The sequence below is a fragment of the Laetiporus sulphureus genome (assembly GCF_001632365.1).
Source record: "Laetiporus sulphureus 93-53 unplaced genomic scaffold LAESUscaffold_2, whole genome shotgun sequence".
NCBI classification, from domain to species: Eukaryota; Fungi; Basidiomycota; class Agaricomycetes; order Polyporales; family Laetiporaceae; genus Laetiporus; species Laetiporus sulphureus.
Genome location: NW_024468511.1, coordinates 1,019,884 through 1,032,877, shown reverse-complemented (window position 1 = coordinate 1,032,877; position 12,994 = coordinate 1,019,884). Strand labels below are relative to the sequence as shown.

Genomic DNA, 12,994 nt, shown 5'->3' with positions numbered 1-12,994 from the left:
TAGTTGTAACTCCATTCAACATTCTCAGCAAACAGAATGAGAAGAATTTGGCAGCATGCGGCATCTGTGCCTCAACTGCAACACTGAGATTATTCAAAGTAAGAAGATTGCTCCATTATGTGAATGTATACACTAAACATGTTAAAGGAGATTGAAGATGCAAAATATCATGCAATTGTCGTAAACCTGGAAGAGCTGATGAAAGAGGGCAGTGGGTTTGAAAAGCTTTAGAAGAAGGACTATTTTACATCCAAGATTATCAGCATCTTCTAGGATGAAGCACACTGCATCAGCATCTAGAGCCCATTCTGCTCAGAATATAAGAAAGCTCACCACCTTCGCTATCACCTTCCAAACACATGCTTCCTCCTTGCGATGGCTACCTTGCCTGATGAGATCAAATGTGATGTGATGTCCACACTACAAATTATGCCAAGCAATTCTGTTATTATCCAGCAGTCAAATGATCACCCAAATGTGTATATTTGTCACAGTATTAGGTGGCACCTTTCTTTTTGCACCATTAAAGTCCTCATTTGGCAACCACAAGTGATTATTCAGACGCCAACCTTCATATTGGTCTCACAAAGTGAATACTTGGACAAACAGCACAATACTGCCACATACATTGTGGATACGACTGTGTTTACCACATAATCATCAAGCACCCATGATTCAGCCACCCAGTCACATGACACTGACCACTTGCCCTATTCAGAAGTTATCAGGCATTGGTCACATGACACCAGGCCACTTGCCCAGAATGGAACCCTTTGGCCCCCAATAGGCTCCCTCAAACTCATTGGACCATCAAACTAGCAAGCACCCAATTTGCCACTCAGATAGTGGCACCACTTTGCTGCCCAGCCAATAGGCAGGCACTACAAGAGATTCCCCTACCAACCGGCATACAGTATAGCCAGGTACAGGATAGGCTGGATCTTCCCACAAACTTATCCAGATGAAGACTGATTGTCTCACCCATTGTTCTGAGTTTGGACAGATCCTCTCACCTGAGGTTACAACCATTGTGATGTGCCCTGTTGGCCATCACCCATTGGCCCCTCGACAGTGGGCCCACTTTCTGGCAATTGTCTCATTGGATTAGATAGGATTACCTCAGCATATCCACAGCCTTTGTAGATAGTTGCCATAGTTGCTGCCAGAGCCCTTACTGGTTCTGGCATAATGTTCTCACATGTAGTTTGCTAGGACCCCAGTAGGTACACCATAGATAGAGTAATAGATCTTGAACTGCAACCACCACCATCTACGTGAGTGCCTAGTGCACTTGCCCAGCATTCACTCTCCCCCGAAGAATGCCTCGTGGCTTTGCTGCATCACCTCAAGCTCTACCACCACCTGCGAGACACTCTCAACACTGTTTGACCTGCTGGATCAGAATCAGGAAAGTTGGTGGCACAGCTGGAACTTGCGCACAGAGTAATCGATGAGGTCACTGGCTGGTTTGCTGGCCTTAATCCCGCTGACCCTGCCCTGGCATCCCTGTTTGCAGCTGCAGGTCCATTATCTCGACTCACCTCTCACCTCACACCTTTGTTGCAAACTTCCTCACCTCAGTAAGCAGGTGGCGACTTCGTCGCCACCATCTCAACCCTTCGCAATGACCTGGGAACCTGGCTCACTGCCCTCGAGGCACATGTGAGCCAGGTGTCTGCTGCGCCGGCTTCCTCCGGTCGCCCCTCGGTCATGACACCTCCAACTAAGATGGCCAAAGGGTGGTCTTATGCAGTGGCAGCTGCACCCTCACACCCGGTTTCCCCCACACGTGCCTCGAACCCTCCATCCACCCACAATGCCCAAGCACCAAAGGGTGCTGGTACACTGGTCCAGTACGTGGTCTGATACTCCGGTCGCATCCCGGCACACATAACCTCCACCATCCCCGCTGCTATCCTCAGCGATGTCAACTGTGCCCTGGCCATGGTTCCAACTGCCAAAGGGCTTTCTGCACTCGCCGCATACCCCAGTCTGTCATGGCACGTCAATGACAAAGATAGACAACCAAAATAGAGTCCCCTTGAGGGCCTCCTGGCTAAGAGCCTACAGCGATGAGCTGTGGCGATACGACGTGCCCACTGACGAGGCCTAGTAGCTGGTCGCAGAGCAAGACTTACTGGTGAGGCTAGAGGTGCTATCACAATAGTGAGGATGCAAATAGAATGTATAGCACACTGAGAGTGTCTGGTAAGACCCCTCTGTGATGGTAGTGGTGGACGAAGGAGAATAAGACTGAGGTCTTCTCCTCGTCTCGCTGGTCCTTATATATATGATTGTCTAGCTACTATACAGTACTATATAAGTGAGTCACACGCTACTCTACTGGTCAGTGCTACAATCATACGACATGTCCCAATTATCCTGATTGGCTGCCTAATGATACCCCACGGAGACGGAGCTCCTCTTGAGCACGCAATATGACGTCATGGCAATTGCAACATATGACACCATGCCGAGGAACTCGGTGTCACATGACAATGCCGAGAAAGATCCGAGGTCATGTGACTGGATGCCTCGTTATCTTATCTCATTAGGTCATGTGACTTCTTATGCGATGAGAAATGATGAAAAATGATATGCTTCTTAATAGCATTTGTTTCGATAATGACTTCGTCAGGTAAAACCGTGACATCACCCCCTCCTCAAGGTTCATCGTCTCGATGAGCCAAAGCCTTTGGCGCCTCATATGGTTCACTTTGTGAGTGAACTATCTGCCTCTGAAATGATTCCTGGAGCGTAGCGTTCGCATATGAGTTGGGCGACACGATCACCTGTCCTGACCTCGAATGGTTTGCTGGTCATGTTAACGAGAAGCACCTTGATCTCCCCTGTGTAGTCTGGGTCAATTACCCCTGCTGCGACATCAATTCCTTTGAGGGCTAGCCCGCTTCAGGGGGCCACTCGAATGTATGTCCATTTTGGGGGATCAACTGCAAGCCCGGTGTCAATGAGCGTTCTGGAATGTAAAGGAATGTCTATGTCTTGTATGGACTTGACATCCCATCCTACAGCTTCCGGAGATCCCTTGTAGGGTGCTTGGGCATTTGGATGAGCGCGGAAGAAGACCATAAATTCATCAGGGTGGTCAGACATGGCGATTTGTGTCCTTTGCGCGTTCGCATCTTAGCTCTTGGGGCATCTGGGTGTGTCTTGTGGAATTCCTCCACTTTATCTTTGACATTCGTGAGGTTTTCCAGTGGTTCCCAAGTATTATCGCTATGGTCATAGTCTAACCATTTGACGAGATACTGGGTTTTGTTGTGCCTGACTCTTGAATCCAGGATGTCCTCCATGTCCCATTCCTCTTCCCCATCCATGATGACTGGGGGGTTAGGGGGAGGTATACGTCTGGGGATAGAGTCTTGATGGAACATTATAAGCTTTGAAGCATGAAACACTGGATGTAGCTTCATGTCCGTTGGTAACTGCAGTTTGAAGGATACGGTTCCGATCTTTTCGAGGATCTTGAAAGGTCCATAGTTCTGGGTCGCAAGCTTTTGGCTTTTAACTTTCACATGGAGATCTTTCCCTCAAATTAGCACTTCGTCTCCTACTTTGAAAGAGACGTCCTGCTTTTTGAGATTGAAATACCATTTCATCCTTTCTGCTGCTAGTGACAGAGCGGCATGAGCTTGTTCCTGTGCTTGATCGCGGTTATGGAATAGGTGTTCCAGGGATGAATGTTGTATCCCTTCCAGTACGTCCGGTGCCATGCGGGGGTGTCGACCATGCTCAATGAAAAATGGGGACAGGCCTGTTGATTCTGAAGCTTGATTGTTGTATGCAAATTCCGCTGTGGGCAGTAGTGTGGCCCAATCAGTTTGTCGGTAGTTGCAATACATGCGCAGATATTGCTCCAGAATTTGATTGACTCGTTCAGTCTGCCCATCCGTTTCAGGGTGATAGGCTGTAGACATCGTAGATTTGATGTGAAGCTTCTGGCAGAACTCCTGGAATAGCTTGGCTGAGAATTGTGTGCCTCGATCACATATGATTTGCGGAGGAATTCCGTGGAGTTTGAATACTTCAGTGTAGAAAATCGACGCTACTTGAGATGCCGTCACCATGTCGTCTACTGGGCAGAAGTGTGCATGTTTGGTGAACCTGTCGACGACTACCAAAATGGCAGTCTTCTTTTCTCCCCTATGGTCCGGGCTTGGCGGTAACTGTGTAATCAGGTCACAGGCGACCATTTTCCAAGGCCCTTCTGGCACTGGGTTCAGTTGTAACAGTCCATAAGGCTTTTGCTTGCTTGTCTTATTTCTTTGACAAGTTACGCAGCCTTGGACGTACTTCTTCACATCAATGGTGAGCCCTGGCCACCAGTAATTCCTGCTGATCAGTTCTTGCGTCTTTCATCGACCGGGGTGTCCAGCCGTGGAGATGTCATGGTGTAGCTTGATCAGCTCATTCTGCAGCGTAGAGTCCTTTAGAACATAGACTTTTCCTCTTCTAAGCAGCAATCCATGCTCGAAGTTCCACTCTTGGAGGTCTTTTCTGAACTCTCGCTTGCCAGTTTTTAGTAGGTGCTGGTAACCCTTGGTCATTTCATCATCTTGTAGTGCCAATTTCACTCTTTCTAGAAGTTTTGCATCGTCAACTTCGGAGAAATGAGTGGCTGAGATCGCATGGATGGCAAAATATTCAGATCGAAGCAAAGTTTGTCCTGAATTGTCATTGCTCACCCCCTTCTCATGATCTGGTCTCCTGGACAGAGAATCGGCACGCATCATCGTCTTTCCAGGGCGGTGATGGAGAATGAAGTTAAATCTTGTAAGGTAAAGTGACCAGCGAGCTTGGCATCTGGTCAATGTTTGAGCTTGACAGAAATAGGTAAGGTTGAGGTGATCCGACCATATCTCAACCGGATGAGGGTGTCCTTCGAAGTACTGCCGGTATTCTTCCAATGCCCGAATGATGGCTAGCATTTCCTTATCGTAGATTTCATAGTTTCGCTTGTGTTCATTGAGTGACTTAGAATAGTAGGCGACAGGATGTCAGAGTTCATCTTCTCCCAACTGTTCAAGGACTGCACCGGTTGCGAAGTCCGAGGCATCAGTCTCTAATCTAAAGGGACATGTTGCGTTGAGGAGTGCTAGAATTGGGGTGGAAGTGAAAGCAGTCTTAAGGGCCTCAAATGCCTTTTGTTGAGGTTCTTCCCATTTCCATGCTGTGTCCTTACGGGTTAATAGAGTCAAGGGTCAGGTCATTGGTCCGAAATCCTTGATGAATCGTCGATAAAAATTTGCCAGACCAAGGAATGCTTGTACTTGCTTGACCTTGGTGGGCACCGGCCATTTGAGCATGCCGTCGACCTTTTCTGAGTCCATCTGTATCGACCCTTTGGAGATTATGAGTCTGAGAAACTTGATGAAGGTGGTCGCAAAGTGACACTTTTCTGGTTTCATGAACAGGTCATTGTCTCTGAGCCGTTGTAGGACCTCTTTGGTCAGATGGTCGTGTTCCTCCTGGTTATCCATAAAGATGATGATGTCATCTATATAAACTGCCACCTTTCCAGTGCGAATGAGATCACTTAAGACGTCGTTCATCATGGCCTGGAAAGTGCTAGGGGCATTACAGAATCCGAAGTACATGACAGTAGGTTCAAATAATCCTCGATGGGTAATGAACGCTGCCTTTTCCTCATCTCCCTTTCGAAGGCGTACATTGTTGTACCCCCATCTCAGGTCTAGTGTGGTAAATATACTAGCCCTGGAGAGTCTGTCAATGAGATCGTTGATTCACGGGAGTGGGAACTTGTTCTTCTTGGTGACACTGTTTAATGCCCTGTAGTCTTGGAGAAGTCTAAGAGAGCCATCCTTCTTCTTGACAAAAAATACCAGAGCGGCGTAAGGGGATTTAGATGGTCGAATGTAGCCTTTGGCTTGTTCACTGTCAATCCATTCGTCGAGCGAGTTCTTCTCTCGTAAAGACATAGGGTATACTTTTGCCGGTCTTGGGGTTGCCACGTCTGGGACAAGATCAATTGCGTGATCATAGGGTTTACACGTCAGCATTCTTTCTGAGCTCTTCTTCGAGAACAGATCTCCAAATTGATGAAATTCTGGAGGAACGAATTTGGACCAATATTCTTTGTCCTGTGTCTCTTCTGCCGGCTGTTCTACCAAATGCTCCTTTACCTTCTTGCTTATGCCAAGGATGTCGTGCACCATATTACGAAGATCCTGGTCTTGCAAGTCTATCCAATTAATGAAGCTGTCTTCCTGATCCCACCTGTCATCCTGGTGTACGTTGGGAAGAATTGCTTCATCTTTGAGTCGAGGTTGCGATAGAAGGTTGACTTCTTCTTCACTGACTCTGACTCGTTGCTTCTTCATATGTCTGCATCTTGAGAACGTGACCTCTCTATGTTCCCAGTCAACTCAGGGGTTATGTTCTTGTAAAAACTTCATGCCAAGGATCATTGACATGCGTCCGAGGTTTGTGACGAGCAAACTCTCAGTTGATCGGTGCCCCCCAATTAAGATGTTTGTGACTACACGATGAGTAATCACGCCACCCTTGTTGGGGCTGGTGTCTGCGTTGAGGATTCTGATTTCATGGTTTAGAGGTATCAACTTAAACCCGTGCTTCTCAGCGAATCTCTGATCGATGTAGCAAGAGAATGCTTCAGAATCCAATAAGGCCGTTGTCTGGATTTTCCGTGATACGAATCTTATCGGCAATTTGATCAAATGTTTAGAAAAACCTGCGGATGCAATATATATGTGGTCGCTAGATACATTTGTTCTCACGGTACTAATACAATTGTCCTGAAGTGTGACACCAGACTCGTCTACACTTCGTACTGAAAATCCTCTGAGAATTCGTCCAGCTCGACGATTCTTGCGTTGGTGTCCTTAACCGTAGATGCCAAGATTGTTGATTCCGTGTCTGCACCATGTGCCTTTGCCTTACCCTTGCTGGATGGGGGAGTAGTCGAGGTTGTGCTCATTCCACGAAGTGCAGCAATTGCTTGTTCCAATGCCACAATTTGAGCTGATGACTCCGCGCTACTTTCTTCCTCCACTTGTCGCACGTTCATCGCCTTGCCCTTCCCTTTTCCTTGGCCTTGCTTCAGGGCAGGTCAGGTCTGAAATCGCTTGCCCTTGTATTCTGGCTTGGGGGAGGGGCACCGCTTTCCTCGTTCGTAGGCATGCTTTCCGCAAAACAAACATAGTTTGTTTGCCAGCCACTTGTCCTGTTCCGGGGAAAGTTCATGTGCAATTTGTTCACTTGTGTCCATGGCATTAGGGTCCTTGGGGGGGTCACCTTTGTCGTTGCGGTCTGTCCAGTAGACTTGTTGCTCGAAATCTGCTGGAGATGCTTGATTTCGATCTCCAGGCAGAACTCGAGATAATCCATCCAGGTGGTGGGAATCTTCGAGGGGTCTAAAGTCTCCATGACTGACATGACCATTTGGATGTGGGCAGACCATTGTTCCCTGATCTTGACGATCAAATCTTCGTCAGAATATCCCGATTCGGGGGCATAGGCCCTGAAATTTTCTGCGAAGGTGATCATCGTCTTGTGGTGAATTGTGCAGTGTGCGTCCAGCAGTGACTGTGCTGTGCACTTGGAATCAAGCATCTTGTAAGCCATTTCCAGTTTCCGGGTGTATTCGGCCCATGTGCCGATGTCTTGTCCAGAGGTGAGCTTGATTGCATACTCTTTCATGTACAGAGCAGCTCCTCCTTCCAGATGTGCGTTGGCCTGCCGAATCTTGTCCTTGTCGTTGGTGAAGTGATTATAATTGAGCCATATTAGCAGGTTGGTGAACCAGGTCTCGAAGTTCTCCGATGATTTTCTCCCTGAATACTTGGGAGAATCCGGGAGCTTGATTCAGCAGGGCGATTGACTGGATTGGCCAGCCGGTTGTTGGATACCTTGGGGGGGCGCATTGATGATGGTGTTATTGAGTCGAGACTCTAAGCCAACGATGTAGGTCGTGGTCATTTCCTGAGCCTCCTTCAGGGTGACCATGTTGCCGTAAAGGGCGTCCATCTGACCCTTTACTTCATTCTTGTAATCTTCGAAGTCCTTGCGGATTGCTTGGGCTTCAGCTATCAGACTGTTGTTCGACTTGATGAGCCGTTCATTGTCAGCAGAGAGGGTGCTGATCTTGGCTCTTGCAACTTTTAGCTGGTCTCGCGTTTTCACTGCTATTATTTTGACATGGATGTGGGCCAGGATTTCTTCCTCCAATGAGGCCACCGTGCACTCGTGACGTTCATCCATCTTTTGACGTAGCACTTCATAGGAGCTCACAACGTCTCTCATGATGAACGCTCACACCACATTCATTGTCCATTCCTTTACGTCCCTTGGAATGGTGTTGGGTGTGGCGGCATCTGCGGCTTCCTCGATTGTTGCGTAAGGGATCCCCTGCCATTCCCAAGTCTGAGGTGTGGTGAATTCTGGCAGGGTGGTGGGCGATGGGTTTCTGACTACTCCTGACGCCTTGGGTGTGCTGCTGTCATGTGGTTCTTCCACAGGGGCAGCTGATCCTGCTTCAGATGATGTAGAGGTGGCATGGCTCCTCCAGGGGTCTGAAGGTTCACTTGCGGTGTGTCCTCCTGGGAATGCAACACCACCGAGGTTATACTGAGACATGGAGATCGAGGTTGAAGATAGTGAAAATGATGAAGTGGATGGTGAGTTTGAAATGGTAGGCTTTTTACTGGAGTTGATTATTGACTCCCGGTAAGCGTGCTAGTTTGATGACATGGTTCCTTCATGCCACGGCTTCTTCGAGCCTTGCTGGGTGAGGGTTTCTTTGTTCTAGAAAGTCTTCATACCAGGTTTATCCAGAAGCGTTCTTCATCTTTCTGATATAACCGGGCAAGACGTTCCCAGTATCAGTTTTCTATCCACTCGCGAACTGGATCGATGATCTCGATGTCTGTCTCAATGAGTCAAAAGGGTGTGTGTAGGGTGACTCGGTGTTCGATGTCAACCGGATAGTGGTAAAGTGAGATGGAACACTCTGATAGTAGGGGTTGATAGATGAAGTAGCCCGTACACACCAAATGGTGATAAAGGTTGGTTATGTAATGTTCGACCACGTAGTTTCTGAATATGAAACTGATTTGGTACCGGGACATGAAACTGCTGATACGGTAGTACAAAATTATTACTGGTCCTAGTAAGGCCAGTAGCACAACTTCTTCTCGAACCTCAAAATATCTCTTCCTACGTGCTCCTGCTCCTTGTTAATTCCTCTGAACGAGATCTTTCCTAGTTCCACGCAAAGCTTAATGGTGATGCGTCTATCGATGAATGTAAAGTCATCGCCTTTCCCAATCCTCTTGTTGAGTGCTCCCAGGTGTCGTAAGATGCGGTCATGACACTGGATCTGTTTCTCCGTGAACTTGGCAGTGATGTGAGGCTGCTGTAAGACCTTGTACTGCTGAATGGTAGCATATACAGTGGGGGCGATGTTCTCGGAGAGTGTGCCTTTGAGATTCTCATGGATCCCACGAGGGTGATAGTCCTTTGAGAGTGCGAATGCGAGTACGGTGGTGGCGTCATCGTTCGACCACCAGTGGGGTTTGTAGATGGGAACGGATGGGTCAGATGCGTCTCTGGGAACTGCTTCGGCCCACGAGCTGACCTTAGAGCGAAGCTTCTGTAGGTCTGAGCGGTAATTGTTGGGCTTGGCCCAGAGTAGGTTGCTTGCTGTTAGACGATGAGTGCGTCTGGGATCGAGGTTGTAAGGGTGGTAGCGTCCATTGGGTGGTACGACACCGTTGTGCACTTGAGGTGCTTTACTGGTCGATGCAGCGCTGTTCCTTTTGAAGGAAGGAAGCAGCTTAGGCAGTAGAGGCAAAGTGGAATGATATGAAGGAAGTGGTGTAGAAAAAGCCCTGCCCTGGGCGGATGTATCTCTGGGCGAAAATGTGCGGCTACCAGTGTTAGACACTTGGTAGGGGCGTAAAAGGTCAGTCTTATTCTAATGTCATGGCACGCCGATGACAAAGATAGACAATCAAAATAGAGTCCCCTTGAGGGCCTCCTGGCTAAGAGCCTACAGCGATGAGCTGTGGCGATACGACGTGCCCACTGACGAGGCCTAGTAGCTGGTCGCAGAGCAAGACTTACTGGTGAGGCTAGAGGTGCTATCACAATAGTGAGGATGCAAATAGAATGTATAGCACACTGAGAGTGTCTGGTAAGACCCCTCTGTGATGGTAGTGGTGGACGAAGGAGAATAAGACTGAGGTCTCCTCCTCGTCTCGCTGGTCCTTATATACATGATTGTCTAGCTACTATACAGTACTATATAAGCGAGTCACACGCTACTCTACTGGTCAGTGCTACAATCATACGACATGTCCCAATTATCCTGATTGGCTGCCTAATAATACTCCGCGGAGACGGAGCTCCTCTTGAGCACGCAATATGATGTCATGGCAATTGCGACATATGATGCCATGCCGAGGAACTCGGTGTCACGTGACAATGCCGAGAGAGATCTGAGGTCATGTGACTGGATGCCTCGTTATCTTATCTCATTAGGTCACGTGACTTCTTATGCGACGAGAAATGATGAAAAATGATATGCTTCTTAATAGCATTTGTTCCTATAATGACTTCGTCAGGTAAAACCGTGACACAGTCCCTCCAGCAACCTCATCCTGGTTTTTCCACCCAACACCTCTCACCCCTGCATTGAAGCTCACCTCCCGATAATCTGACTCATCCTGGGCATTGGATGTGACCAAGCTATCAACCGGGATAGCAAATGGTCCTGCATTTTCCTCAGCAATGTCTACACTCGGACCCACACTGGTGCTGAGGTCCACTCCCTGGCCGTGCTTGCTAAGGAGCTTCTCAAGAACCTGGCTATTAAGCGCCTCACCATCACTCAACCTTCGCACTGGGCATGATAACCTGAGCTCATCGTTGGTACCTGCTCATCCGTGGTCCTTGATTTTGAAGATCTGGATGGCTCCCTCCTCGCCTCCATCCTCCACACCCCCCTATTCGCCTTCGGCGCTCCCGTAACTGCTTCGCGCTGGCATGAAAAGCCACGCCTTCACCAATGCATGAGGTGCTGGGCATATGGGCACCTAGCCACTGGGTGCACCAGACTGCTTAGATGCCATGTCTGTGCTGGCCGTCATCATGAAGACTCGCATCATTCGCGGTGCACATCATGCGTGAAGGAGAATCATGCTGCCTCCGATCCCTGCACCCACTCCAGATGCATCAACTGTCATGGTCTCCACCATGTGGACTCCATCGCATGCTCCAAGCAGGTGGAGTATAGAAACCCAGCTGCCTCCACTGCCCCTGAAGATGGCACAGGCATCATCAGCCCCCCCACCACTGACCACACCTCTGGAGAGCATGGCGATGAAGTGGACATTGTCATGTAGCTGCTGTTTATGTACTGGTCTGCCCTCTACGTGACTCTCCTGGCCTGGCGCAATAGCACACTGGGCCCTCCCTTGCCCTGTACATTACCCTGCTGTACGATGCTGCACATAGTGCGGGATATAAATAAATGCTAAAAAAATAAAATAAAAAAATAGATAGAGTGATCAGGGACCAGCCCTACATGTATATAAGCTCATGAGAATCTAAGGGAGGACCTTAGATTCATTATACTATTGTATGCGGCCAGCAGGCCAGCTCTCCCCTTCCACCTTTTATGCAAGGCCATGCATTGAGGCTTTGCCTTGATTGCTGGTTGTATGCCACTGCGCGCATCCTCAGCCTAGCCCTTGTGGCAGGCTTTTTCAGGTTAGCTTTAGGGCAACCTTTTACGTGGATCATTTGTGCAGGTCACACAAGCAGACTTGCCCTTGATTGGGTTAAGTGCTTTGTGCTTTGTGACAATATTGAGGTTCGCAAAAATGAGCACTCACTGTCCAGCTTCGAAAACTTGACTTTTCTGATACCCACCAATCGGCAAGAGGGTGAGCCACTTCTGAAGGTTTTAGTATTCTTTGATAACATCGAGGAATCCATCAAAGCAAGGGACGTGCTGCGAGTGAAGTTACTCCCCCGTGAATGTGAGAAAATCAAGTGGTTTAACTCACGCATGTTAGAGCAGTTCCGAGATGATACACTGCATGAGTTTGTGGCAAATGAGCTCTATGGGATGTATGCAACAGACTCGTTCAGTATGGTAAGTTTGCATTATCACATTGAGTGCAATATCTGCCCACTCACCAGTATGCCAGGGTATTAACCTCACCAACATCAAAATCGTTGTACAGTGGCGAGTGACTTGCGATCTCAATACATTGTGGCAATGATTCAGGCGAGGCACCCATGATCTGAGCCTTGATGTGAAAGCCATCCTGCTAGCAGAAGTGAGATACTTTAATGAGGAGAAAGAAAAGGCCAAGCTACGTGCTGACAATCGAAGGAAGCAGAAAGAGAAGAAGAACATTGATCCTTGCACCAAGAAATGCAAAGCCACTTCAGAAGCATCCTCAGGTGATTGACAGCTGAAGTGCATCCAAACAACATCCTCTGAGGATGCAGCCACTCCGGAACAGACAATGCAACATTTGTCCAACTATAATGAGTTGTGAAATCAATTTCAGTCTGTCAGTGATGTGTCCGTGGAGCTCCTGGCTGCATGCTACTCCAACACTAAACTGAGGATCCACTGTAATCAGGGATTGTGTGTGTTGGTGACTTTATTAGCGAGGGTTTGCTGTGAGCTGTTTAGATCTTGATGTCACCAGCGATGGAGATCGGGAAAATGGTGTATGATGGTGTGAGGTAGTGGGCAAGTGCAGCTAATAGTTGCTAGAATGGCAAATAACAATGGGGCAGCCAATTGTTATGAAGCGTTCCCCGCTAGAACGTTCAGAACCACGTGTGCTTTCTCACACGTACTAGTCCACAACGTGGACGGAGACTTAGATATAGAATATACCTAACGCCTCCAATAGTCACACAGACTATTAGCAGGGTTTATAGTGTGGTCAAGCCTAGTAGACGATATAGC

General features: G+C 48.2%; 4 protein-coding genes across 4 annotated transcripts; 1 reads left to right on the top strand and 3 right to left on the bottom strand.

Annotated features, from left to right (window-relative positions):
* Nucleotides 1-6,407: 6,407 nt before the first annotated feature.
* Nucleotides 6,408-6,677, bottom strand: LAESUDRAFT_641452 (uncharacterized protein; the record flags this gene model as incomplete). Its single annotated transcript, XM_040903660.1, has 2 exons — nucleotides 6,408-6,482; nucleotides 6,540-6,677. Coding segments are annotated over 2 exons (213 nt in total), but the record flags the coding sequence as incomplete, so codon positions are not given.
* A 143-nt stretch (nucleotides 6,678-6,820) lies between these two features.
* Nucleotides 6,821-8,637, bottom strand: LAESUDRAFT_754616 (uncharacterized protein; the record flags this gene model as incomplete). Its single annotated transcript, XM_040911910.1, has 4 exons — nucleotides 6,821-7,099; nucleotides 7,297-7,835; nucleotides 7,911-8,262; nucleotides 8,320-8,637. 4 exons carry the CDS (start codon nucleotides 8,635-8,637, stop codon nucleotides 6,821-6,823), a joined length of 1,488 nt encoding a protein of 495 aa, XP_040769757.1.
* A 529-nt stretch (nucleotides 8,638-9,166) lies between these two features.
* LAESUDRAFT_754615 (uncharacterized protein) lies at nucleotides 9,167-10,726 on the bottom strand (the record flags this gene model as incomplete). The annotated part of the gene is made up of 2 exons (XM_040911909.1): nucleotides 9,167-9,929; nucleotides 10,707-10,726. The coding sequence occupies 2 exons, from the start codon at nucleotides 10,724-10,726 to the stop codon at nucleotides 9,167-9,169; spliced, it is 783 nt and encodes a 260-aa protein (XP_040769756.1).
* Nucleotides 10,727-11,869: 1,143 nt separating this feature from the next.
* LAESUDRAFT_615946 (uncharacterized protein) lies at nucleotides 11,870-12,163 on the top strand (the record flags this gene model as incomplete). The annotated part of the gene is made up of 1 exon (XM_040903214.1): nucleotides 11,870-12,163. A coding segment is annotated over one exon (294 nt), but the record flags the coding sequence as incomplete, so codon positions are not given.
* Between the last annotated feature and the right edge of the window lie 831 nt (nucleotides 12,164-12,994).